Below are 26,950 nucleotides of genomic sequence, written 5' to 3' on the forward strand. Positions count from 1 at the left end.
GTGCTATTTGTACACTGGAATGGCAAAAGCTTCAGAAATGCCAAAATGTGGCTACAGAGAAAAAAATAAAAGGAGGGACCAAAGTGTGGCACTGTTGTGGTGGGTGCTAAACGGTTAGGGGGACACAAGTAAAGACCAGAAAAGTCCACAGAGGAGAAAGCCACCAAGGGCTGCTTTGCACACAGAAAGCACCTTGGGTTCAGAAGCCACCATGCTTTTGAGGCTGGAAAAAACATGGAAGGACAGGAGATTCCACTCTGTTTTCCTTTATTTCTGTGCTTCTACCTCAGCCTCTGCTTTGGATCATCAGTGAAAAGAAAAAACTGGGCTAGCTGGCTATGTTATCTGACAATAGGACCAATGTTTTGTTCTTAAGTGACCACCCCAAAGCCAGGGCTTGATGTTTAAAAAGACTCAATTATCTCTTATTGCCCTGCACCCATATTGCAGTTGTGAAAAAGGAGCAGAACTAGGTTCAGCCTCATTGTGCTAAGGAGTGTACAAACTGAAGAGCTCTCACAGTTCAGCTTTGTTTCCTGCTGAGGTGTTTGCTACCTTTGAGTGCTCCCATTTCAACCTATGACATAGATACACCTACACACAGTTTTCAAATTGCCACTGTCATAGTTATTGCTAGATGTCTGATATCTTTGTAAATGTGACTCTTTTCTGTTTCATACTGTGACTCTGAATGGTTTCAAGGAATCCTCTAAAGCCTGCTAGAGGAGACCTTTTATAAATACTTCAAAGATATTATATAGACTGTTGTGTTTTCAAAATTGCTTGATGTGCAAGCAATTAAGTATTGGCAGAAAGGGAAGCCATAAATAAAGAGAACTTTCATCTTGAAGGCTAGTAGCAGTTGTCAGATGCTGTGTTTGTGTTAAACATAGTTTGAAACTATTTATTAATATAATTAATAGGTTACGTACTGTCTTATCTGATCTGGACTGTGGGAAGGATATATCATTCTTGAGCCAGCAAGCCTCTGCTGTTCTGAGTGTTTGGTTAGCCATGGCCATGGTGTACTCCAAGTGGCTTGTGTCTCTAACCCTTACCCTGGGGCAGCCCAGTAACAGTTTGTGCTGTACATGCCCATCTACTCCCATTCAGGATGGGATATTAGCATACTGTGCTCAAAACCCAGTGGTGATTTCTCCAATAGCATGGGATCCAAACCATCACCATCTCATTTGCACTTTGGAAGGGCCTAGGAAGGAGAATCTGTCAGCAGATCTTCCCCGTCTCTTAATGGAGAGTTTTCTGCTTCTGGGTAGCACAAAGAAAACACGACTTTGTACAAGTGTGTGTTTGTTTATGTGTAATGTGGGATGCTGTGTGGTCCTGGTTTTGTGGAGAGAGTCCCTGCTAAGTCCAGGCCTTGAGGCTCAAGTAACCCAAATAACATGCTCATGTGTTTACCTTCCTAAAAACAGTCAGGCTTTCAGAATTAAAATTGTTCAACCACATAAAGAGTCTAACAACAACTTTGACAAATATAATGGAGGTTGATTTTTGGTCATAATTACATTGAAGAAAATCATGCGGCTTTAAATTAATAAGATGTATTAAGCATAGCCTGAAAGCACTCCCACTTCAGTAATCCACTCAGAGTCTCAGCTTTGAAGGATTCCTGCAGCATTTAAGTTAATAATACACTTCTTAAAAAGAGTTCCTCTTTTAGTAGCAGATGTATGACAGCTGAATGTATTGTCAAACTTCCTAATTTAGGACTGTATTACTGCTTAAATTGGAGTGTCTGTATAGCATAGAGAGGCTTCCCACAGCTCACCAGTTGGAAAACCCAGATCCAGGCTTTTGCTCCTGCAGTCAGTTTGACAGAGACAGCAAAGGACTTTTCCTCCTTCTCTTGGGCTCTGGAAGCCATCCCTGTTGTTCCAGAAGATGTTCTGGTTTTAAATGATGTTGAAGTACATGAAGTATTTGTGTTGTCTCTCTTGTTTGTTTTTTTTTCTGTGGTTTCCCAAGAAAACAAAATGTATGTAATCCAGTGGGACTAGTCCTGTAGTATTAAACTGCAATTTGTCCATCTTTCCTCCATTTGGAACTGTTCTGAGGACAGGAGCCACTCCAGATCCTGCAGGTTGCATAAGAATTAGCAGCACACTAGAGGTCGAAGACCCAATTTAGTGCTTTCTGCTGAGAAAAATCCTGCCTTGAGAGCTCAGAGGCACAGGTCCTGTTTGGCCTTCTGGCACAAAACCTGCCATGACACCAGAGTCTGAGTAGCAATGAGAGACTGCAAAAGAGCAATTAAGGTCTTCTGTGCTATTTCTTTATTCTGTGTTATTTATGGAGCCTTTTCAGAGGGGGAACACTGAGACTGCAAACACAAGGAAGATCTAAGGGTACCATGGCAGGGCCTCCCACTATATCTGATGGGAAGCTGGGAGCATTTGGGTGGGAATAACTGGTACTTGCATGTGCCATCATCATCACTGCAGTAGAAATGTATAAAGCATGCAGCACATAAATTCAAAGGAGACCAGATTTCATTAGTCCTTCTATTCATGAAGCAGCTTGCTGAAAAAAATAAATAGATGGGCAGAAGTTGGTGATTATACCAGCATTGTTAAATTGAAATAATCTTCCGGATCACCCAAAGAGCAAAATTTTGATTTGTTGCAATTCCCTGCATTCTGCTAACAAGAACCAGGTGAAATACTTATGAAGAATCTGCACCCCCCATTAATATAATATAGAGGTTTTTCAGCAGAATCTGTTATGTTTCCAAATTTGCAGGAACACTTTGCTAAAACTTTTCATTTTTTCTCACTTCCAGAGAATACAAAAAGGATAAAACCCCTGTCTGTGTCAGTTTCATTATGACTGTGACAAAATCACAAACCTTCCAGAGAAACCAGCAATATCTGGTATGTTGACTAATCTGAGGAAGTCAGTATGTTTTCCAAGCTTTCCATTGTCTTTTCACTGTATAAACAAGAAAACAAGACCCAAAACAAACTCCAAAGGAGGTTCATGAAACTGTGCCTTGTGAATCCTGAAGAAAAATTTGTTGCCACTTACAGAAATTGAAGCTGTTATTTTTTCCCAGCTACTGACAAACCACTGATTTTTGAGCTTGGGATTCTGGTGGAGCAGATCTTAATTTCTAATCATAGCTATACTTTGTTTAGGTGACGTATGGTCTAAAATACAAAATACTATATCTCCCTGTGTATCCTGCAGGGCCAGTGCTGTTTCTTGCTCTCAGGCAAAATTCTTTGTAAATCCCAGTCATGAAAAAAAATAATTTGAAGTTGTGTTGCTGACGACCAAATACTGAATCTCTTTAAATTCTTCCTTATAGCATTAAATTAAACACAGACTATCTCAGGTTGTTATGGTGATACATGCATCTACCAGCTCATTCTGCATCTTGAGTTTGGTGGTTGGTGAAATCAGGTCATGGTGAAGGAGCTGGCAGTGCCCAACAAGGCCATTGGTTTGACAGTGTGCTGCTCACAACTTTTTTTAGAATGAGCCATTTGAAGGATGTTGGAGCACTAAATTAGGTTTGTTGGGACGTGAAGTAGGATCAATGCCATTTGAGAGAGTTTTAAGTAACATGGCTTGAATAGATACATCTTCTTGTTCAAAGCGCTTTGCAGATGAGTACTTGCTTCCAGTCTTGCTTGGTCCAGCTGTTTTTGGTGACTTTTTGAGCTCTGCCAGCCCCCAGCAGCCTGGGGACGTGGTCATCTCCAAGGCCTGGCAGCATCACTCCCCCCTGTTTTCCTTGGGAGTCTCCTGGTATAATCAAGTACAGGTAGTCACTCTTCTTTTCCTGCTTCTCCATAGAGATGACCCTTCTTTCACAGGAGGATTGCATCTCCTTTTTCCATGTCAACAGCTGCCACCTTCTTTGCTACCCAACCACACCTAATCATTTTGCATGAAGTGGCCAGTAAACTGTGAGCAGATAAAACAGATGCTGCCCATCCCAGGGAGTATCAGAAGTATTCCCAAAGGATGGGCCTTTGTTTCCTCCCTGTTCTGCTATCATTTAATTGTTCATTAACTCCAGAAGGCTGTAAGAGAAGGAGGCTGGTCACAGCGACTTCTCACTGTGTGCTGTGAAACATAGTCTGGTCTGAAACGAGCACCACCAACAGAATCTGTCCTTTGGCAGCAGCCTGGAGAGCTGCTAATGAGTAACAGCCCACCTCATGTTTGGACAAGGGGACTTTCTTGTGCTGTAGGACTGTAATTAAAATCCTTTTAGCCTGCAAAATTTCCAAGGGGATATAAACCCAAATGATGTTTTGCTTTTAAAAAAGAGAGAAGAAAGGGAACTCTCCAGAAAGAAGAACTGACAGACCCATTAGCCCAAATTCAGCTCAGCCCTGGCAGAAGGTTTGTTCTTTCACACCCAACCTTTTGCAAGCAACTGCTCTGCTGCAGGAACATGTGAGTGTTCGTGTTCACCATATCGGAGGTCATGTGTATGTCAAGGACCTGCTTTTTGTAATGTGAAAATTATCCTGTGGGTAGTGTAAATGCCCCCCACCCACTGGGAGCTCATTAGCAGCTTCACTTTCAGGGAAACAGCATGTAGTTTGGGAAATACAGGTCAGGAAACAAGGATTTCATAGCTTGCATTCTATGTTGATTACTCAAAGAAATGCAGATTTCACTGTAGCTCTGCCAGCTGTCTCACGTCTCAGATTCCCTGTGAAAACCTATTCTGGCAGCCCCCATGTTAACTTTCTTAAAATTTTTCTGCTAAAATAACACTGGAATAAGCTCAAGCTTGGTTGGTTATTGAAAGAGTAAGCATACAGAGCAGTACCTCTGCCACACCCAGTACTGTGTTGTGTGTCATATATTTCTTCTTTTATCCCAATGCAAATAATTTTAACTTTCAAAATTTACCATTGTTTTAAAGAAGTACCATGCATATGGTTTACATGTATTTTAATATAGATATATGTAAAAGAATTTATTTTTCATTCACTTCTAGTATAACTTGCTAGGTGTTTTGCTCTGAAAATTCATAATAGACCTCTAGTAGTATTTTATAAATATTTAAAGTGCAATTTATTCCCTTCATATTTACACCTATGAATTGCTCGTTACTTAGCACATCTTTCGTCCTGTAGGCAAACAGCAGTGGTGACCGACCACACTGTTTTAAAATGAAAGCTGTTAAGATAAAGGTGAATTTCATTACTCAATGACTACTGTGATATTGCACTTCAGGCACTAGCAGATTGGTTAGAGGTGGCTTTTAACAAAGATTTTTCCAGAACTGCATGGGTGCAAATGAAAGCAGATAAACCTCACCTCATCCGCAGATAAATTTATTTATTTATTTATTTCTCAGATGCTCTTCATAACAGTATCCAATATTTACCTAATACCTTTCCTCCCAAGCAATTTGCAATTAATTAATCTTCATAGCTCTCTTGCTAAAAGAAGAGCATTGACAAAATGATGGGGGAAAAGCTAGCCTGATTGCCCAGGACTGACACAAAGTAGTGTCTTGCTAATCATCACATACTTGATACCATTTTTCAATATGTAGACAAAATCTTGATAGAAAATTGCCTGTAGTCTGTATCTCTGCAGAAGATACCTTGTAATGATCAGCACAGGACCCTGACTGTGGGATCATACTGCAGGCTCTCTGCTCCCTTTGTAGGGAAAGAAAGTAAATAGAGGGCACCAGCTGAAACTTGCAGCATCTTCAGTTATGTAAAATTTGTGACCTAGCATCACTTAGGTCACACAGAAAATGACCAAGTTGACAAAAGATGAGAGGAGCTGTAGCTTCAGCTTATTTTTGGCCAATAATTGTAGTTTACTCTTCCACTGAGCTCTTGTTGTGAGTCAGCACCCTTGCCTCACTCTGGGCAGGGTTGGGACAGGCTGGACCATTCTTCCTTGAAGGCTGTTTGGAGAATTCAGGTTGTGAACAGCAATCCCTTTTATACCCCCCTTTTTGTGCAGGGGCTGATGAGGGACAAGTTGAAAGTCTGTGGGTAAGAATTAAAGGGCAGGGTAGTATGGGTGATACAGTTGTGGGGGTCTACTACAGACCTCCTGATCAAGATGAGGAAGTTGATGAGGCTTTCTACAGGCAGCTGAAAGCAGCCTCACAACTACAGTCCTTGGTCCTCATGGGAGATTTTAACTACCCCGATATCTGCTGGAAGACTTACACAGCCAGCCTTTCACAGTCTAGGAGGTTCCTCCAGTGCATTGACAACAACTTCTTAATGCAAATGGTGGACAGGCCGACTAGAAGAGGAGCGCTGCTGGATCTTGTGCTCACCAACAAGGAGGGCCTTGTTGAAGCAGTGGGGGTCAATGGCAGCCTTGGCTGCAGTGACCACGAGATGGTGGAGTTCAGGATCCTGTGTGGGAGGAACAGAATACCCAGCAGGACCAGAACCCTGGACTTCCACAGAGCAAACTTCAGCCTCCTCAATCAATTGTTAAGGGAAGTCCCATGGGACAGGGTGCTGGAAGGTAAAGAGGCTCAAGATAGCTGGTCAACATTCAAGGACCACTTCTTGCAAGCACAGGATCAGTGTGTCCCAATGGGTAGAAAATCTAGTAAGGGAGCTAGGAGACCAGTGTGGTTAAAAAAGGAACTGCTGGGCAAATTCAAATGGAAAAGGAAAATCTATAGATCATGGAAGGAGGGGCTGGTCACTTGGGAGGAATATAGGACTGTTGTCAGAGAATGTAGGGAGGCAACTAGGAAAGCTAAGGCCTCCTTGGAACTTAACCTTGCAAGTCGGGTTAAGGACAATAGAAAGGGCTTTTTCAAATACATAGCCAACAAAACTAATACCAGAGGCAATATAGGCCCACTGCTGAATGAGGTGGGTGCCCTGGTGACAGAGGATTTAAAGAAGGCAGAGGTGCTGAATGCCTTCTTTGCCTCTGTTTTTACTCCTGCAGGCTTTCCCCATGAGCCCCAGTCTCATATAGCCCCAGAAGAAGTCCAGATAAAGGAGGAGTTTGCCCAGGTAGATGAGGATTGGGTTAGGGATCAGATGAGTAATCTGGACATCCATAAATCAATGGGTCCGGATGAAATGCATCCAAGGGTGCTGAGGGAGCTGGCGGAGGTCATTGCTAGGCCACTCTCCATCATCTTCGGTAAGTCATGGGTAACAGGAGAGGTGCCTGAGGACTGGAGGATAGCAAATGTCACTCCAGTCTACAAGAAGGGCAAGAAGGAGGACCCGGGTAACTATAGACCAGTCAGCCTCACCTCCATCCCTGGAAAGGTGATGGAACAACTACCATGTTGCTGGAAGGCTATGACTTAGTGGCCATTACTGAAACTTGGTGGGATGAATCCTGTGACTGAATTGTGGCTAATGATGGCTACAAGCTGTTCAGAAGAGATAGTTGAGGAAGGAGGGGAAGAGGTGTTGCCCTCTATGTTAAGATATGGATCGAGTGTGAGGAGATGTCCCTAAAGAATAGCCAAGAGCAAGTCAAAAGCTTATGGAAAAGAATTAGAGACCAAAGCAACAAGGGGATTCCTTGTGGTTGGTGTCTACTACAGGCTGCCTGGTCAAGTGGAGCCTACTGATGAAGCATTCTTACTCAGCTCCAGAAAGCATCACACTCACAGGCTCTTGTCCTGCTAGGGGATTTCAACCACCCCAACATTGTCTGGAAAAGTAACATGGTGAGCTGTAGGCAATCCAGGAGACTCCTGTAGTGCCTTGAGGATAACTCTTCAGCCATGAAATAGCCCTACCTGAGGGACAAGGTTTATGATGACCTGAGGAACCTGAACGTACACAGGTATGTGGGACCTTATGAGATGCACCCCAGAGTCCTGAGGGAATTGGCTGATGCAGTTGCCAACCCACTCTCCTTGATTTTTGAAAAGTCATGGCAGTCAGGTGAAATTCCTGGTGACTGGAAGAAAGGAAATATTACACCCATTTTTTAAAAGGATAGAAAAGAGGACCCCAGGAACTAAAGACCTTCAGCCCCACCTCTGTGCCTGGGAAGATCACGGAACAGATCCTTCTAGAGGCTCTGACAAAGCCCATGGAAGACAGGGAGGTGATTCGAGACAGCCAGCATGGCTTTACTAAGGGCAAGACTTGCCTGACCAACTTATTGGCTTCTACAATGGAGTGACTGCATCAGTGGACAAGGGAAAAGCAGTGGATATCATTTGTCTGGACTTTTGCAAGGCCTTTGACACTGTCCCCCACAACATCCTTCTCTCTAAATTAAAGAGATATGAGTTTGATGGCTGGACTGTTCAGTGGAAAAGGAATTTGCTGGATGGTTGCATCCAGAGGGTAGTGGTCAATGGCTTGCTGTCCAGATAGAGATGAATGACAAGTAATATCCCTCAGAGATCTATACTGGGACCAGTGCTGTTTAATATCTACGTCAGTAAACAGTGGGATCGAGGGCACCCTCAGCAAGTTTGCTGATGACACCAAGCCCGGTGCTGCGGTCTGTATGCCAGAGGGATGGGATGCCATCCAGAGGGACCTGGATAAGCTAGAGAAGTGGGCCCAGGTGAAACTCATGAAGTTCAACAAGGCCAAGTGCAGGGTCCTGCACCTGGGTAGAGGCAATCCTTGTTATCAATATAGGCTGGGGGATGATTGATAGAGAGCAGCCCTACGAGAAGGGACTTGGGGGTACTGGTGGATGAAAAGCTGGACATAGGCGAACAATGTGTGCTTGCAGCCCAGAGGGCAAATTGCATCCCAGGCTGCATTGTCCAGCACGTCAAGGGAGGTGATTCTGCCCCTCTACTCTGCTCTTGTGAGACCCCACCTGAGTACTGTGTCCAGTTCTGGAGCCCTCAGCACAAGAGGGACATGGACCTGCTGGAACAAGTCCAGAGAAAGGCCACAAAAATTATCAAAGGACTGGAGCACCTCTATCAAGACAGGCTGAGAGAGCTGGAGTTGTGCAGCCTGGAGAGGAGCAGGCTCCAGGGAGACCTTGTAGCAGCAGCCTTGCAGTACCTGAAGGGGCTACAGGAAACCTGGGAAGGGACTGTTTACAAGGGCATGTAGCAATAGGACAAGGGGCAACAGCCTTAAACTAGAGCAGGGCAGATTCATATTGGATATCAGGAAGAAGTTCTTTACAATGAGGGTGGTGAAGCACTGGAACGGGTTGCCCAGAGATGTGGTGGGGCCCTCATCCCTGGAGACATTCAAGGTCAAGCTTGACGAGGCTCTGAGCAATCTGATCTAGTTAAAAAAGGTCCCTGAGCACTGCAAGGGTGGGCTGGACTAGATGACCTTTAAAAGGTCCCTTCCAACCCTACATATTTTATTATTCTATTATTTCGTTTACCTGCCCCTTTAGTAACAGTGTCAGTGTCCAGTCCTAAAACAGGTTACCTGCATGTCACAAGATTACGTCATGTCAAAACAGATGTTGCAGTCCTGGGTCCAGCTTGGCAGCAACCTGCCCCCCTGACACAGAATGCCAGGAATGGATTAATGACCTTTTTATAACTTGTCTGATTTCAATCCAAACAACAAGTGCTATTCCAGGTAATAATTATATTCTTGCCAGTGCCCCTGGATGTGTTCATTAACTTCTTGAAGAGAAATTTCTATACACAAATCACTTCTGGCATCCTAAAATATTTTCAATTCAGCAGCCTTTGATTTAAGAATAACTATAACATCAGTATAAAAGTAGCAGGTACCATGATGTAAAGTGCTGACATGGTGTAACTGAGCCTTTGCTCACAAAAGCCACTTGCTCTGAGAAGACTCCTTGTTTCCAGGGCATGTGGCAAGAGTACTGGGGCACTGCGGTCAGACAAGGAATTTCACACCTGGCTGCCCAGGCTGTGTTTGCTCTCTGAAGTGTAGATTTCCATCTTCTGAGTAATCAGACTGGTATCTTTCACATTTACCAACCCAGCAAACAATGTATGTCTAGAGCATAAATGGTATTATAACACCATCATTTATATTATAACTGTCTGAACCAGCAGTGGTGTATTGTCTTTATTTTAAGCCTGGCATTGGAAATTAGTATTCTTTATTTATCATTTCCCTTTCAGAGAATCATGGAATTCTTTTGAATTTGAAAGATCATTTGGTCCAACCTTTTGTGGGAAATAAATGCAGCTAAACAGCAGTTCCCTGCAAAATATTATGGGTCAACTGGTTTAGATTATTTCATATAATTATAGCTAAAATACTTTGTAAAGCTTATTTCACTGGGTCACAGCATTTAGCATTAGCTTATTGTAAAATAACTAAATTTTGCTCAAAATCATCTGCTAAAGGCACTGATTTTAGTAACCATGAGATGACAAAATTTATTAACAGGTCACACTGAAAATTTATACATGCTCTCCTTGGATAGTGTCATTTATAATAGATGCTTGTTTTGCTTGTGAGTTTCTCTCTCCACATGTTTTTGAGCTGCAGTTTTACTTTCAGGCTCCTCATAACTGACAATATTTATTAAAACAAAACTTAGTTTGATCAAATTTTTTGAAATGTTCTCTGAGGAAAACATCATTTAATCAGCAGAAGTCTACAAATCAAGCTCATTTTTGGAGACTTACAAGAGAGCATACCCAGGGCATGTGAAAAAATAAAGTTTTCCTCTGAAACATGTTTCCAGACTGTTGAAAGTCTGGACTACACAACAATTTTTATCAGATTTTTAATTTTTCTATAGATTTATTATTAATTTTTGTATGAAACCTAAAATAGCCACAAAACACAAATCTAGACAGGAGTCAGCACAGAGCAGCACAGTGCATGTTGTACATTACTTGTAAATGAGTTTGTGACAGTTAACTGGCAAAAGCAGGTTCTCACATGCTATACAGAGATAAATACATGACACTTCTTAAAAGCTCCATACCACCAGTAGGAAAATTCAAACAGATCAAAAAAAGTACCTCTAATGGTCCTGCATCTCATTTGCAGTTATCCTCACTGTAGGAGATATGCTGGGGTTTGGGAAGGAGGAGGGAGCCAGAATACGTGCCCACTGTTGAAACTCTTGCTGGGTTAGGCATTGGGAGTGGTAATCACTGTGTTTTGCACAATGTTTTCTAAAAGATGCAGGAGTGACTTTGATAATTAGGCCATTTCTTGGACATGAGTGACAAGGGCAACCCTGCCTCTTCCTTTGTCCACTGGTGCACAGTGGCTCAGCTCCAGCAGGACAGACCCGTTGGGTCTGATGTCCTCCAGGGGTGTGGGAGAAGGAAGCTCAGATGATGTCCCAGTCAGCCAGGCTAGTCTAAGCTTTTCTATAAAAGATGGGCAGATTTTTTTTCTTGAACAGCATGTTGTCCAAGAGGATGAACATGATCTGAGCACAGAGAATGGCGCCTCTGAACAGCTTAGATGCCTCCCTGCCTGTCTCCAAAGCACAGTGCAGCTTTGGTGCCTGTCACCAGCCTGCTCCTCCAAACAAAACGCTGCTCATTCATGGGAGGTTCTGCTCAGCTGTTTGCATCTTTCAAATCTAAAATGGAGACATCTGTTGGTTTGAAACTTCTTCAGGGCTGGGATGGTGATTAAGTAGTGTGAGTTGAATTTAACATGAAATTAAAAAGATGTTAAGTTCTTAAGCAGCTTTGAGGATCTGTTCTTGAGCTCATAAAATGCAATTAATTAGTGACTAACTGAAGACTCTCTAGGGCTCTTCCATGCTTGAAGTTTCAGTATGACATCTCTCCTCCTTAGCCCATGTCGCCTATGTTGCATGCTCTGAAGTCATTGTTATTTCAAGGAAGGAGGCAGACACATTTACTAGCTCTTTGATTTACCATAATTCCATGTAAACTGTAGTACAGATGTTATTGTGACTTGGCAGGGAGGAGTAGTATTGAATGTTACCAGACCTTAAGCACTGACAATTGTTAGGACATTGCTTAGTCTCTCCTAGACTGGTGAGCTGGGGCATCCACTGTGGAGTGCTAAACCTGATAGAAATTCATTAACACCATTGGAATGTCATTAACACTTCTACTAAGGATACTATCCCTTTAAGTGTCCAGATAGGGCACTCCAAGCCAGTGCTCAAGCAAATTACAAGCAGCAACTCCAGGAAAGAGGCATTTGTTGATGATATAATGCTGTGTCAACAGATGTCATTCCTTACAATAGCGCATGTGGCTCTGATTTGGCATTTCTTGCCATCAGGAGGAACTTCTTGCAGAGCAGATGTCAGTTCTAATCCTATCTTTCATGGGTGCCTGTACACTGTTAAAACTGACATGCCAATTCAGAAGTAGGCATGGTGCCATTAGAGCAGATGCTCATGAGCACAAGTGGTGTTAGAAAACTGGTGTTTCCAGAAATGTGGATGCTGGGACTGAAGTACTATGCAGGAACATTAAAATCTTCCCAGAAAAATTCCCACCTAAGTAGGTTGATATATGCCATTAATGTTTTAGTGCTAGTAGAAAATGGATGTTACCTGTATTTTCTTGCTGGTTGTTCTAATATTTGGGTGACGACTGGTGATCCCAAGGACCCTTCTGACCACTGAGGGTATTGGAATGTAGATGCGTCCTTGGCAAAAAATTCCATCAATTATTTGTGTTACTCTGACAGCCATACAGTGCTTGGGAATTGTGGTGGTGTAGAGGACCATGCTGCTGGGCAATGAGGGCAAGAAGTGGCCCTTGGACTGGTAGTCATCCATCTCCTCTGTGAGACGGTGTATGACTGCCAGATAAATACCTGAAGTAAAACTGTGCTCCAGTTTTATTTCATGTGCTTTTTGCTTAGTATGGAGCAGCATCTTTCCTAAAGCACTCATCCTGAGTCAAACTTGGCTTGTATTGAAGACAGCACTTCAGTTGCCCTCACTGGAATCAAATACACTATTGCTTACAAATTCAGCCTTCAATAGCAGTTCATTTCAGTAAATTTGCTGAACATTTAAGGAATCCATTGCTTGGATATAGCTGCTTATCTTTTTCTCCCAAAATTAACCTGCTGAGAGGAATTTAGATGTTTAACTGGTAGGTTGTTCTTAACTTGTGTCAGCAAGTAGAGCTTTCAAACGCACTATGTGTCAGGTTACTCTGATCTGATCTGTTAGAAATCTTAATTCATGTGTCCAGAAGAAGCTTACAGCAGATACGTTTCTGTCTTCTCAGTCAGAGAAGCAAACATTTCCCCAGTGTGTAGTCCTACTGCCTCAGCTCCTCAGGGTACCACACAAGACACTTCAGAAGAGTATTCATGACTTGTGCTGTTTCTTGTCAGTGTGATCACAGTCATACTCTGAATGCAGACAGTTTGCAGGGAAGATTTGGTCATTAATGACTTTTGACAATTCAGCTCCAGGCAGTGGCAAGAGATGGCCCTCTCAGAAGGTGGATATGCAGTGATGTCTCAGGATCATTGAAAATGTCTGCATAGTCCAGGTATCTTTGGCAAGCTTCCAATAACCTTATGTTATACTTTCTAAGAAACATTATGACCCATCAGCAAAATACTATGCTGTCTTCACTCTATACCCTGTGGGGCTTTAATTAGCCAGCTATGCAAACAATGTCAGTTAGCCAAGCAGCTGTACAATCCACCAGTGGTGGGCAAAGCTCCCACCAACAACTGGTGAAATTTTATTGCATAATGAAATGCTCATCTTGCTTGGTGGGCAAAGCTCCCACCAATATCTGGTAAAATTTTATTGGATAACAAAATGCTCATCTTGCTTGGTAGAGGTGTAACATTTCACAAGAGCCCAAATAAAATGTGTTATGTGATTCCAAAGTGTGGCATAGTCACCAAGTTCTCTGCAACTACCACTAACACATACAGAAATTGTACTTTGTGGTGACATTTTCACCTTGCACAATGACACTTGCAACGCTTCAGTAACAACTCCACTCAAGTGGAGTAAGCATGTAACTCCAGTCAAGGAAGAAATCCATTTAGTTGAATCCTAAAATGTGTATTTTAATTGCTTAGGTGAAATGAATAAGTTAGTATTGATGCATCAGCAGGAGGCTGTATTTCTACTATCTATTATGTATGAAGGACACTGAAAATGAGACTGTGCCACAGAAATTAATCTAGATTTCAAAAACTCTGAGTCATCAAAACCAGTAAAACATGTGAAGGAAGGAGCTTCAGTTCCATTTGACAGAGACAAAACATCTCCACTTCTCTTAAATCCACTCTGTTGCAGGTGAGGCTAAGCTGAATGACCTCCTTTGCCACGGGCTGGGAGCACATACAGCTCAGGTCAGTGGTTGCTGCTTGGCTGCAAGTCCAGCTGTGCTGGTGAGCAGGGGCGAGCCTGGAAGCCAGGTTAGGGCCAGTCTCTTGATCCCTTGCTCTGTTCTTCACACTGTGGCTGTGGCTTGGGCTGCTCTAACTCTCTCAAGAGAAGCTGCTATAGTTAGCCTGAGTAGTGTCAGGATGAGCCAGCCTACACCACTTGGCCAGCTTTTATTTAGCAGTGTAAATGCAGCCTGACAGACAAAGCCTCAGTTAAAAGCCACTTCTGCAAAGGCATTCTGCTGTGACAGTTGCCACTGCTGCCCTGGCAGTGCAGCTGCCAGTTGAGTTAGGAAAGCACAGGCTGAAGAGGTGATGCTTCCCTCTGCTCTGCCAGAAACACCAGCTCTGTGTTTTGCTTGCCTGTATCAGCTGGAAGTGCAGGATCCAGCCTCTGGCTGCAAAAGCAATCACAGGCAGCTGGAAGCAAAGGAGGAACCTGCCAGTGCATCTGCACAGAGATGATTTTCCTGTTTGCTTTCTCAGTCTGTCTCTGCTATTCCCTTGCACTATGAGTTTGGAGAGCAGCCCGGTTCATTCTCAGTTTTTAAAGGTCATTGAGTTCTGTGATTAGAAAGTGCTTTGGAAATGCTAAGTGGACTCGCTGCTGCAACAACTAGACACACTTTGTTGTCATTAAACTTGACAGCAAGCAGTGTCTAAGGATCTTTAAGATGGAAAGGGCTTGCTGTTACCCTGGCTAAATGTTTCTGCTTTGTTCATGATACCAGCATGTTCCCAGTGTCTCGGGTGTGATTACAGCTTCTGCAGGGAGCTAACAGCTCCAGGCCCTCTGCCAGCACAAGCCAATGCTTGACTTGCTGTGAAGAGCTGGAGTCACTCAGTTCCAACAGGTTTCACAGAGCAGCCCATGAGACAGGAGCCATAGAAGCAGATGTACTCGTGCTTTAATACTCTTTTAATACTCTGTTTCTCAGCAAAACACAGACCTGTAAGCACCAGACAAGCTAGTTTTCTAGAAAGGACCCAAGTTCTTCAACAGGAGACTTTATTGCCCTTGAGTGCAGGCAGGGAAACTTGTGGCTGTGGGAGTCCAGAACACAGCCCTTCCTATTGCTATCTCCTCTCAGAGGAAGACCTGCCTATACAACATGGCTTAATTACTTTTTTGTCAAACACAGATTCCCCCCCCCACCATGCTCCTGCTGGTTTTGCAGTCACATTGTAATATCCTGCCATATTTCCATGCCTTTTTGTAAATTTTGTAAATAATTCCAGAAAAGGAGCACATGCAAAAGATAAACTCCTAGTGACACGCACAAGAGAGCCTTCCTCTTCCGAGGTGAGGAACCCCTGAGGTGAGCTGCTGCAGGGCCAGATGGTGAAGGGGATGGTGGCACACACAGAAAGAAGGTGCCTCAAGCCATCTGGGAGCCAGGAGGATTTTGGTCATGGTTTTCTTTGAACACCCAGCCTGCAACATGTTGCCAGCCCTGACTTCTGCATGGCTTTACTGGCGTAACAGTATAGATGAATGGGTGCAGCTGGGACTCTCCAAAGGACTTGAAAGTCTTCAAACACATTTTCTTCTTTCCTGTATTTTTTTCACAAGCAGAATAGTAGGATTCCTTGCAGCTCATAGCAAGATGATAAAAGTGAGGCTGAAGGCCTTTAGCTCCAGTGAATCATTAATTATCTTTTAAATGCTCTACTGCAGAGTCAACAGTGTTGCTCCTCATGAAGCACAGAGTCTGCAAAAATATAGGGCATTTTATGTAGGAGCACCCAAATGACATGCCAGGTGCTTCAAAGGCAAGCAAGGAGTCTCCCCTGGTTTAGATAAAACAAAAAAGTAGAGGAGTAAAGAGGTACAATACAATAGAGGTTGTGATCACCTAGAAACTCTTCACGCATGGCACATCTGGTGTTTCTGTACAGGCTCTTACTGAAAAATAAGAACTGGCAGATGCTACTGACACATGTGCTGCAGATAATAGTGGAAGGCATTATCTCGTGATGGGCTGACAAGTACTGATGAATAATCTTTCTGATTTCCTTCCCAGAACTGAATTCCTCTGAGTAAATGAAAACCTTTTATTTTCCTATTAGATCATAAGGAATGTGCATTTTCCTGGATCTTTAATTGAAAATAAAAGAGGAATCCAGCAAGGTGGAGCTCACTGTGTCCTGCTTCTGGGGAACTAGATGCTGCCCTAGTCATATCCATGGAAGCAGCAAACATTGGCTTTGGGGGCATATTATACATGCATGTATGGTTGTACTCCACTGTCTCTTTCTAAACTCTGAGTGAACAGCCAAGTGAGAGATACCGTTAAACATTGACCTTAACTCAGCAAATTCTGGATATATTGATATTGCTACAGTGGCGAGTTGACCTTGGCTGGCTGCCAGACATCCACACTCTCACTACATCTCATCAACAGGAGATCGAAGAAAATAAGATGAAAAAGCTCGTGAGTAGAGATAAAGACACCAGTTACTGTCACAGGCAAAACAGACACAACTTGGGGATAATTATTTAGTATTTCCAACTAAAACAGAGTTGGATGGTGAGAAAAAATGACAAAAAATCCTAAAAGGGCTTCCCACTCCCCCCCTTTTTCCCAGGCTCCACTTCACTTCTTCCTTCCCAACTCCTCTACCTCCTTGATCCCACCTCCCCACTGAGCAGCAAAGGGGATGGGGAATGGTTGTTGTCAGTCCAAAATAGTTACTCTCTGCTGCTTCTTCCTCCTCACACTTTTCCCTGCTCCAGCATGGGTCTTTCTCACAGGCTGCAGACCCTCAGGATAAATCTGCTCCTGCATGTGCTTCTCTCCAGGGGCCACAGCTCCTGTCAGGAGTCTGCTGCTGCCAGGACTGCAGCTTCCTTCAGGACATGTCCACCTTCTCTGGTGTGGGGCCCTCCACAAGCTGCAGTGTGGATATCTGCTGCACCACAGTCTTCTCCACAAGACAGAGGGAAATACCTGCTTTGCCATGGTCTTCTCGAGGGGCTGCAGGTAGCACCTCCTCCCCCTCCTTCTTCTCTGACCCTAGCACTCACAGACCTGTCTCTCATATTTTTTTCTTCCCTCCTCACTGCAGGGCAGTGTTTTGCCCTTTCTTAATTACATATTCTCAGCGGTGCCTCCACCTTGGCTGGTGGTTCCAGCTGTGCCCTGCAATGGGCCTGTTGGAGCCAGTTGGAACTGGCTGGAATGGACCGTGTGTGGCATGGGACAGCCCTGGCCCCTCCTCAGGCAGGCTGCCTTGCAGCCTCAGCACCTGGCCACAGACACGCAGGGCAGCAATGCAGCTTGTCTTCCTGAGTACATTTCTTACTGAAAGACCAAAAGCTGAATTCATTTTTTTCCTTTGCTTTTCTTTTTCTCCTGGAGGGGTTTGTCCATCCATGTTTCTGATACAGGGGCCTGATGAGGCTGTGTTTGTCAGCTGTACACCACTCATTTCTATGATTAGCAGACCTCTTCTGCTGTGTTTTAGACAGTATTTGTAGCTGGCAGCACTTCATCTGCAATACCTAGAAAAGCTTTTAAACTTATTTTTAAAATGAGGTTATGCAGCTCCCCTGGACACCTTGTTCTTCAATGTGGGAATTGCTTCCATTCAGCCAGGTTTGTGGGTTGAAATGTTCTCCATATAATGAATTTCACAGCAGAGAATAAAGGGTTTCAATTAAAGAGCACTTGAATGACACTTCTCTGCAAATCATAGGAATAATTTCCTCTTCAAGGTTAGTGTTTCTACAGTGGAAATTTTTAAACAAATAGCTGAGGAAATAAAAATTTTTTGACAAGCTGTGCTACCCAAGCTGACTGGATGAGCACATATCTGAGACCACTTCAGGAATAGCTTCAGGAGCATATGCAGGTGGACTGCAGTGGATACACCTGCTGTAACATCCCCCGGGCACCTGGCAGAGGTGTCCCTGTGCACAGCTGCAGAGGACACCCAGCCAGGCTGGGCCAGACATCCTGCTGACGTGACTTTACTGAAGTCAGCCATGTGTTGTCAGCAGATAATTTAGCACATCATCTGAAATGTTTGTTGCACAGGTGAAAGATCCATGTAGTTTGGATATAGAATGATGACCTAATGTGCTGAGTGGTTGTTATGCGCGGAGCAGTGGAAAGACAACAAATGCTTCAGGTTTTCTTGTTCCTGCATAGTGTACAATAGACTGTTTTGTTTGTATTTTTAATGTAACTTATTATTTGAGCAAAGGTCAAATGTGTTTCTAGGAGTCCATGACACTGCAGATATACACCTGAATTAAAACAAGCAAGCAGCCTTAAAGACACAGCAAAACTTAATGCTGTTTTGTCAGAGCCAAAAGAAAAGAGCCATTCTTCCTTTATGAGAAAAGAGGATTTTCTTTTCCAACCTGCACTTTTTTCCTACTGGATTTTCAGTAAGAAAGGCAAAAAAAAAAAAAAAAAAAATCTCTCCTTTACTTGCACACACTGAAGAAGCCTACTTCTTAAAAATACTGCAGGCTTGGACATGCCAATTATTAAAATAATGTTATAATTTTCCTGCAGGCAGTACCTATACTGTACAAATAATACATTACTATTGTATTGCATCTTTTTTAAATAATGAAAATAAAATGTATAGCCCTTTTATGAAATCCTGTGTATTTCTTGCTACTATCTCCACTCATTTTTTCAACAAAATGTTCATCCTTCTGCAGTACTCAAGTCCAGATGTGCTGTAATCTTTTGCTCCTCTTAGGCTTTCTACTCAATAGATAAAAAAGACACTCCAACCTTTTCTCCACTCCAGCCTTTTTCATAAGTTAAGAAAATATTGATTTCCTTGTGTCTACAGGGAGTCTAGGATGTCATTATTCCCTAGATGGCAAATGCAGGAGGAAACCAAATCCATTAGAGGTTTTGGAAGGTGTCAATATACACTGGAAACCTTGGTAACCTAAGATTCATTATGAGGATATGATTGAAGTGGATGTGAGAGTTAAGGCTGAATTTTTTTTTGTTTGTTAATTTTTCATCTGATTAGTCAAACATCTGAGTGTGATCTGAGGGACTGTTTGTGAGAAATCCATCCTGGGCAGGAGAGTTCAGTGCCTTGCACCACTGAGCCCTGCTATTCCCCCCTTACTCTGACAACCAGCAACTCCCAGGTTGGGACTAGGGTGAGTGTGTAGGGTGGCTACTGTAGCAGCTACAAAGCCAAAAATAACTCATCCACCTCGATATTTAGAAATTCCTTGGTTTCTTTATGAGCCTTGCAGCCAGATACCTTTATGGAGCTAGCCCAAAAGTGGGTGTTAGGTTCCTGTTGGAGTCAAACTCCAACAACTGCCAATACTTAGTCTTTAAGCAAGTGGCTGGGAACTTTTTATTTCTACATAACCGTTTGTATTGGAGAAAGTCTCTGTAACTTAGCTCAAGTTAAAATGAGAACATGTCTTTGTAGATTGCAATTGCTGATACAAGCTCAGTCTGGATGCTATAGTTCACATACATTTTTTATGAACTTATAATTAGAGCAGTTTTGGCCTCCCGCAGGTTCCAGCTTTGGAAATGAAGAGCAAACCACTCCTAAGGCATCTGCACCACCTAAAGATGTCCCCAAGGGGAGCAGCAAGAGCACGACACAGATATCGAGCAGCACAGCAACTCCACGCAGGAGCTTCCTGCCAGCACCGAAAACCGCCACAGCACCTGCTGGTAAGTGTCCCTAACTTCAGTCCTTGAAACACCACCTACATTAGGTCAAAGAATGCAGAAACCTTCTTATGAGGCTATTGTACTGCTTACTTGATTAATTTTTATGTCCTTTCGGGGCACTCCTCTCTTTGGGCTGCTGTTGCACAGCAGCTTTTTCTCCTTGCTGAAGATGTTATCCCAGAGGCACTACCTGTCACGGATGGGTGCAGCCTTGGCTGGCGGTGGGTCTGCCTTGGAGCCAGCTGGCATTGGCTCTGTCTGTGTGGGGGGAGCTTCCGGCATCTTCTCACAGAAGCCACTCCTGTAGCTCCCCCACTGCCAAAAACTTGCCACACAAACCCAGCACACCTGGACAACTTAACGCTTGCAAAATAAGGACTTAGTGCTACAATCAGAGAGATTGGAAACAATCTGGCAGCGAAGATGAAGCTGAGGCTGTTCACCTTATATAGCTTGGCTAAGTGAAAGTCAAGGGAGGAGGATGTGGGCTTTTGTTCAGCAGAGTCTTACTTTCAGAAAACTGTTTACTTCTGTCATCTGCGCTCACTAACTGAGGAATGGACCAATCTATCCATGGAATAGACAGATAAAATATGGTACAATTTTTTTGTTTCCTTTTCAGGTTTTCCTCCTTTCTTCTTTTTTTTTTTTTTTTTTTCCCCCTTCCTTTTTATTTGAGCTTCCTTTCCTCTCTTCCGTTCCCTAGCTAGGTTATATCATTTCAGGCTAAAGCACAATTTGGTTAGTATCAGATTTGCCCTTAGACATCTCAAGGAAAAGCCTTTATTTTCCAGCTAGTGGAATTGGCGTCATAAGCTTTAAAGGGTTATTCTGGCCTCTGGGCTTCTTTTGTCATAGGCAAGAAGACTTAGAAATCCTGGGTCTTTTTACCACTTGTGCAGCCTCACATGGGTGAGTCCTTGCTAGGGAGGTTTCAGTTTTGGAACACTGCAATGAGCTGGAACCGTGGTGTTTGATATGCAATCATGGATAATGTGGGCAAGCAAAATCTAGAACAGGCAGGGCTAATTAAGTGATTCAGGCTGTCACCTCCAAGTTTGCACAAGTTCCAAATCTTAGACCCACACAGGAGAGCAGAAATTACAACTTCATGCAAAACAATATTGATCAAACAGTAGGTTTCCAGAGAGAGGATAAAGTTTGCTGTCACATCAGTGCACAAACTGTGTAGAAGGGGAAGAGAATTATGGAGGCTGGTGGAAAGCTAAAGTTGAGTTTTAATTTGGGTTTTTAATCTATTAAATTATTTAATTTATTAAATGAAAGACCAATTTTTTCCTGAATTTTACTACCTGTGGAGACAAAGCTGAAACATAAAAGTCCATATAGATGTGGATGTAAAGTTTGAAAGTCTGCATGTACAGACACTGTAAAATGTCTGCCTGTAATGCTGTTGCAAAGTGGAAAGAACAGTCATTGGCACAAGTGATCAGTCTACACTGGACGAGTCTGAAATTGTTGCTGGACATCACAGAGCAGGAGATGGATAACAATAAGGGAGCAGAGAAGTAAAATCAGTGTTTCAAAAATGTCTGAAGGTATACTAAAAATTAATACACACCACCCCCATACCTTGTGATACTGACAGGCACGTCATAAAGATGCTGAACGTCATGCAAGGGCAGGCAGCCTCATCACTGCTCCAAACCTTCCTTGTTATGGGGTTTTGTGGCTGTATTTTACAGCATACCTATTTCAGCTTGGCTATTATTCTTATTTAATGTTTACCTAACTGACAAGTGACTTTTATTCCCCATAAGAAATCTAATAATTTTTGTGCAATGACAGTAGCAATAAGGAATTCAGTTGAACAGCTTGTTTCTACTTGGCCCATTAAATTAAAGATAATCAAAAGCACTGTTCAAAAAACTCGCCCAGTCAATTCCTGTGCTTTGACAAGTGCCGGTAAATCATATGTAACAGGGCAGGCTGTTAAAAAACAATCAATCAAAATGAAAAATAGGAGGCCAGTGTTATCACAGCTCTCACTAGCAAGCTTGCAGTGTAAAATGTGCTTCCTTTAATCAGTATCTGCAAAATCCAGACAACACAACCTCAGCAGGAGAGAGAGGGATCAGCTAAGGTCAGCTGAGGGGGCTAAAATGAGGACCAGGGAGAAGAGTTTGCTGCTGCTTTGTTCCCCTTTGCAAACACTTTCTGTTAAAAGTTGAATAGTGAATGCATGATGGGTTACGTTCACGTTGCTCCCGTACTTGGACATAGGGATACACAGCACTATGCTGCAGGTTGAAAGTGAGATGTTCAGCTGCAAGTTTTCCAGCCTCTGTGCTGGGAACCACTCTGAAGCATGCCATAGCACAGCTCCATGAGCAAGTGTCAATAAAATGCCATGGGATCCAAGTCAAATTACAGGAAAGAAGGAGTAGTTATTTTAACTCTGCCATTAACATTGGATGTTCAGAGTTACCCTGAGGTTTTCTATTCAGTTCAAAGAATGGTTCATTTTGCCAGGTTCTTTTTTTCCTTTAGTTTTTTGTTGTGTTTTTGTTGTGTTTTTTTTAAATACCAGATACAGAGTCATTTCTTCTTAATATAGAAAGAAAAGAAAAACTCCTCCAGACAATTCGGTAGTCTTCTTTTTTTTTTTTTCTCATCAAAGTGTCTTTAAATTTTAAGCAAACACAAAGGGAGAAGCACAAGCACTGGAAATTTCTACTTCAATGGATACATACAGTCTTTCTTCTTACTTATTCACAGCCTTTCAGTGTCTCATAGATCACAGGAAGCAGAGAATCTCTAGAGCAAATTGGACTGCTCTTGCTCTACAGAATGCATCATATTTCTAGCTTTCCTCATTGTGTCTCAAAACATGGATGTGTCAGTACTCACCAAGGACACAACTGGTGGGAATCAGGGGGAGATGCAGAATAAAGTTGGAAGGGGCTGTCTATGTCTGTGAGTGACTAAGACAACTTCCTTGGGGTCTTTTAAACTTACATTAGTTAACTTACAAAATATGCCTGACAGCAGCTGGAATTCAGCTGAATGCAGACAGTCCCATTGAGTTGTTAATGCTGCATTCAGCATGTTAGGATTTGTTTTGGAATAAATACTCTAATGTATAATTTACTAGCTTGTTTTAGTCTGAAGAGTGAAAGTAAATTGAAGCCTATCCTACCTTACTGGCTTCAGAAAGGTGCAGAAGCCAAGAAGGTGCAAAGACTCAGAACTGGCAGGCAAATCCAAGTGTTGATTCCACAGCAGCTCCTGGTAAGCTGTGTCAGCTGAGGTGTATTTAGCTCTGGTTCCTAGGCAATGACAGGGGAATGGAGAAGTGGCTTTGACTGTCTACTGTTTTTCCACCTAATTGCTAAAAGATTTAATACATTTGGATCATTTTGCCTTGTATTTCTAATTATTTTTGCCTTTGCTCCTTCTGTTTGGTTTGAAGCAGACTTTGTGTGTTAATTAGGAAATGCAAACACCTTTACAGAACTGTGCATTTGGATGCATTTTTCAAAAGGAAATGCTATAACCACATTAGTAGAAAACATAAACAAATATTTAGGTTCACATTTATGACCTGAAATACCCTTCTCTGTTTACAAGCATAGCTTTTAAAAGAGAGGAAATGTTGTGAGATTTATAGCCTTAAATGAATCATAAATTCCTATAAAAGTTAGTAGTTTGTGGCATTGATTCCTGGCTACTGGGAAGACAACTTCTCACTCCATGAGGTCCTATAGTAAAAGGGGTTGGCGGAGCCTTGGAAGCTATCCATGGAAGTTAGTGGCAATTCCTGCTCTGCCAGGATCCTTTCAGTGGGATGCTCAGTGTGAAAAGCCTTCTTATGCAGCCAGCAGGAATAAAGCTAATGTACAGGTATTTAGCACAGAGCCAGCTGGAATTCTGTGTTTCCAGCCTGTGACTTTGAAGTAAATTTTGTTCCAGGTCCAAGTTCCTTTTTAAAAGCCAAGTTTAGAATAAAATTAAAATAGTGTTCAGGTTCATGAAATATAAACTTACAGTGCTTAACTTCCTTTTACATTTCTATTTGACATATGTTTTATTATTTTATGATTGCATGCACACCGCCTTTTGGCATTTCACAATATGCTTGACAGATAAAGTGTTTTTTGAGGTTTTACATGTGTTCAGTAACAACTGAAATGCTTGTTTTGTTTCCTGAATTACCGTGAAGCATCAAACTTCTGTATATTACATCCTTTGAGTTACTTCTAGCACACTCAGAGGTAGAAAGGATCCAACTGTATAACCTCCTGCTGTGTGGTGCCCTGCAGTGTTATGCTGATCATCCTACCAATGCTCTCCTAGAGATTACTTAAATCTGGAGTTCTAGTTTTCTGTGAAATGACAAGTTCAGAGCCCAAACTCTTGTAATTTAGAAATGAATTTTCCCTGTGGAAACTTCTCTTGAAATCAACCTGTTTTCTGAATGTTTCTCTTTTAATCAACTAGCAGCTGTTGTTTCAAAGGAGAAAAGAACAAACCCCATTTTTAGAAAAGCATTCAGCACAGCCTCTTACTTGAGGTTTGACACCAGGGACAGCTCTTCCCCTAAGATTTCCCTGTGGGTGATAAGCTTAGCAGAACAGTAGTGGTTTGCTCCTGCAGACTGTCCTTTCTTTTGCCTGCTGTGTGCTTCTCAAATCCCTCCCTGATAAGGAGAGCCACAAAGTGGCCACCAAGACCTTTCTGCTTAGGAAAGAGAAGCCAAATAATTGCTAGGTCCACATCCCTCTCTCCTTGGCCCCTTCCCAGCAAAGCTGTATTTAGCACTGGCTCTTCCCTTACTGCACAACCCCTCCTTGCTTCCCTGGTTGTTGTTTTGCCACCTCTACCACACCTTAGGAGCTCTTCTAATCTTGCAAACTGAAGAAGAGTGATTATCCTAATTTTCTCCCCTTGTTATTAGTTCTGCTCTTCTGTCCTTGCCAACATATATATTTGTGCCTTTGCTCTGCTGATCTCCCACCTTCTGGAGCCAGCATCTCCCATGCAGCCACCCCTGCCAGGCACCAATGTCTGCATCCACTCGTGACTCTTACCTCTCACTGCTCTCTGCAGAGCTGCTCACTGGGCTTCTTTGTTGTTTTCTTACAACTGAGCTCTAATTGCTGCATTCTTCCTTGCTTTGTGCTTAAGAGGCTGAACTAATTCCCCAGGTGTTCCTTATTGAAAATGTCTCAAAAACAGAAGTAGTTAAGTATTTATATGCCCCTTGTTACTGCATAAGGAAAACACACTTTCCCTACCTTTGTCTTTGTTTGACATTTGCCATAGCAAAATTTACAGGGAGCTTGTTATATGGCCCATTTGTGCATCATATTTTTATTTTGAAAACCACAGAAAAAACAAGACCTCGCTGCCATGAAAAAGTAATGCTCAAGTCTGTAATCATACACACTGTGCCTTATAAAACAAGCTCTGATTTTGTGTCATGGAACCCGTCTTAGGTTGCTTTCACATAGTCCTTAATAACGACATGGCACCATAAACTTATTTTATGTCCTGCTCTGTAGTGCAGTGTAGTAGGTGGCAGACACAAGAAATTTATATCCTCAGTCACTTCCCTGTGAAAAGTATTAATACAAATGAGAATCGTAGCCTCAACATGTTGAATGTATAAACAGCAGAGATGGACCAAAGTAAATGTATGAAGAAGAGTTCAGTCTTTGCCAGCCCCTGATGACTCATGGTGTGATTTGCCTATGAGCCTTGGGGAGAGTCAAAGGGGATGTTAGATCTTCCCCTGTACCATCCTTTGCAAATTGTTGGATACAGAACTTGTGCATGTGCTCTTCATGGAAGCACCCTGAATGCTGAGACACAGTGCTAGAAAATACGAAGCTTAGCTTTTGGTGAGTGGCAAGTGCTGCATCTGCAGCTGGTGCTTGCAAGTTCTGATGCAGACAGAAGTGGAAAGGTGAATGTTGCATCAAAAATCAGCCTGATGCTGCAACTGTGACTAGCTGCAGCTTTGGAGAGAGAAAAAAACTAGTTATCCAGTAAGTGTCCCTGAAGATTGTGATCCCATATAAAATTATCACTTTTGTCCACTGTTGAAATAGCCAGTTCACATTTGCATTAAGCAGAATGGAAGGCACTGTTAGCATTTGGACTGCCACTGTTCTTAAGCACCATCAAGAAAATACAGTTTTGTTTTCCTCCATCAGGTCCTTCAAATTCTGTGGGATATTTTCCTACAAAACATCCAGGAAAGTACTCATGAGAGAAGGGAAAGTTAGTTAGGCAAGTGTTGTTTTTCCTTTATATATATATGTGTTTTTCCCTAAATCTCTGCCTTTCCTGTGTATCCAGGGGCTGTGACACAGTCCTGCAAGCTAAAATGCAGCCCCCCAACAAACACCAACAGTAAAAAAGGAAATAAAACAGGAAAATATATTAATGTCTCAGGAATTTGCTTTTTCTTTCTCTTTCTTCTTACTTCCTTGGTCTGTGTTTTCTTCATGAAATCCTGTGGCTGTGACTGTCACATCATGGGCAAACAAGCAGGGCAGGGCTTTCATGTTTCTGCTCTCAGCATGGTCCCCACAGCTATTTTGATGGGAGTTGTGGGTGGGCAGGAGGGGTGAGCTGAGCTTGGGTGGCCACTCCATCTTTCTAATGTAATTGTATCTCCCTGGTACAAGAAGCAGTTGGTGACTGCAGAGCTTGGACAACTGACAGACCATCCTGAGCCCTTAGCCTGAGAGCTCCAATAGTGGGAGGAATAATAAAAGGCACTGAAAAATTAAAGAGGAAAAGCTGGCACAAAGTTTCTGGATATCATAACCCAAGAGCTCTAGGGCACCATGCTGTCAGTGGGAAAAATTAGTGGCTGCAGAAAAAAAAAAAAAGACAAATGCAGAGATCAGGAGTAATCTGGAGAGCTACAAACACAGAGAGGAGAGACAGGAGTGCAGGCAGCCTGGTCCATGCCTGGGTCGTAGATGAGCATGATCTAAGTGTTGGCTCAGTCTTGTGGCCAGCAAGGCAATGACATGGCCTTGT

The 26,950-nt window shown here is 42.7% G+C and overlaps 1 protein-coding gene across 5 annotated transcripts in view; it reads left to right on the plus strand.

Moving 5' to 3' along the window:
• Positions 1-26,950, plus strand: part of MTUS2 (microtubule associated scaffold protein 2) — a 295,553-nt gene that overhangs the window by 208,118 nt on the left and 60,485 nt on the right. For all 5 annotated transcript variants that reach the window (XR_007889387.1, XM_051618292.1, XM_051618300.1 and 2 more), the window contains one exon: positions 19,772-19,933. Coding sequence is in view for 4 of the 5 variants with exons in the window: in XM_051618292.1 (XP_051474252.1) it covers positions 19,772-19,933 (162 nt within the window). In the remaining variant the exon portion in view is untranslated. The remainder of the gene's footprint in view (positions 1-19,771; positions 19,934-26,950) is intronic.

This window comes from Apus apus, chromosome 1, assembly GCF_020740795.1.
Source record: "Apus apus isolate bApuApu2 chromosome 1, bApuApu2.pri.cur, whole genome shotgun sequence".
NCBI classification, from domain to species: domain Eukaryota; kingdom Metazoa; phylum Chordata; class Aves; order Apodiformes; family Apodidae; genus Apus; species Apus apus.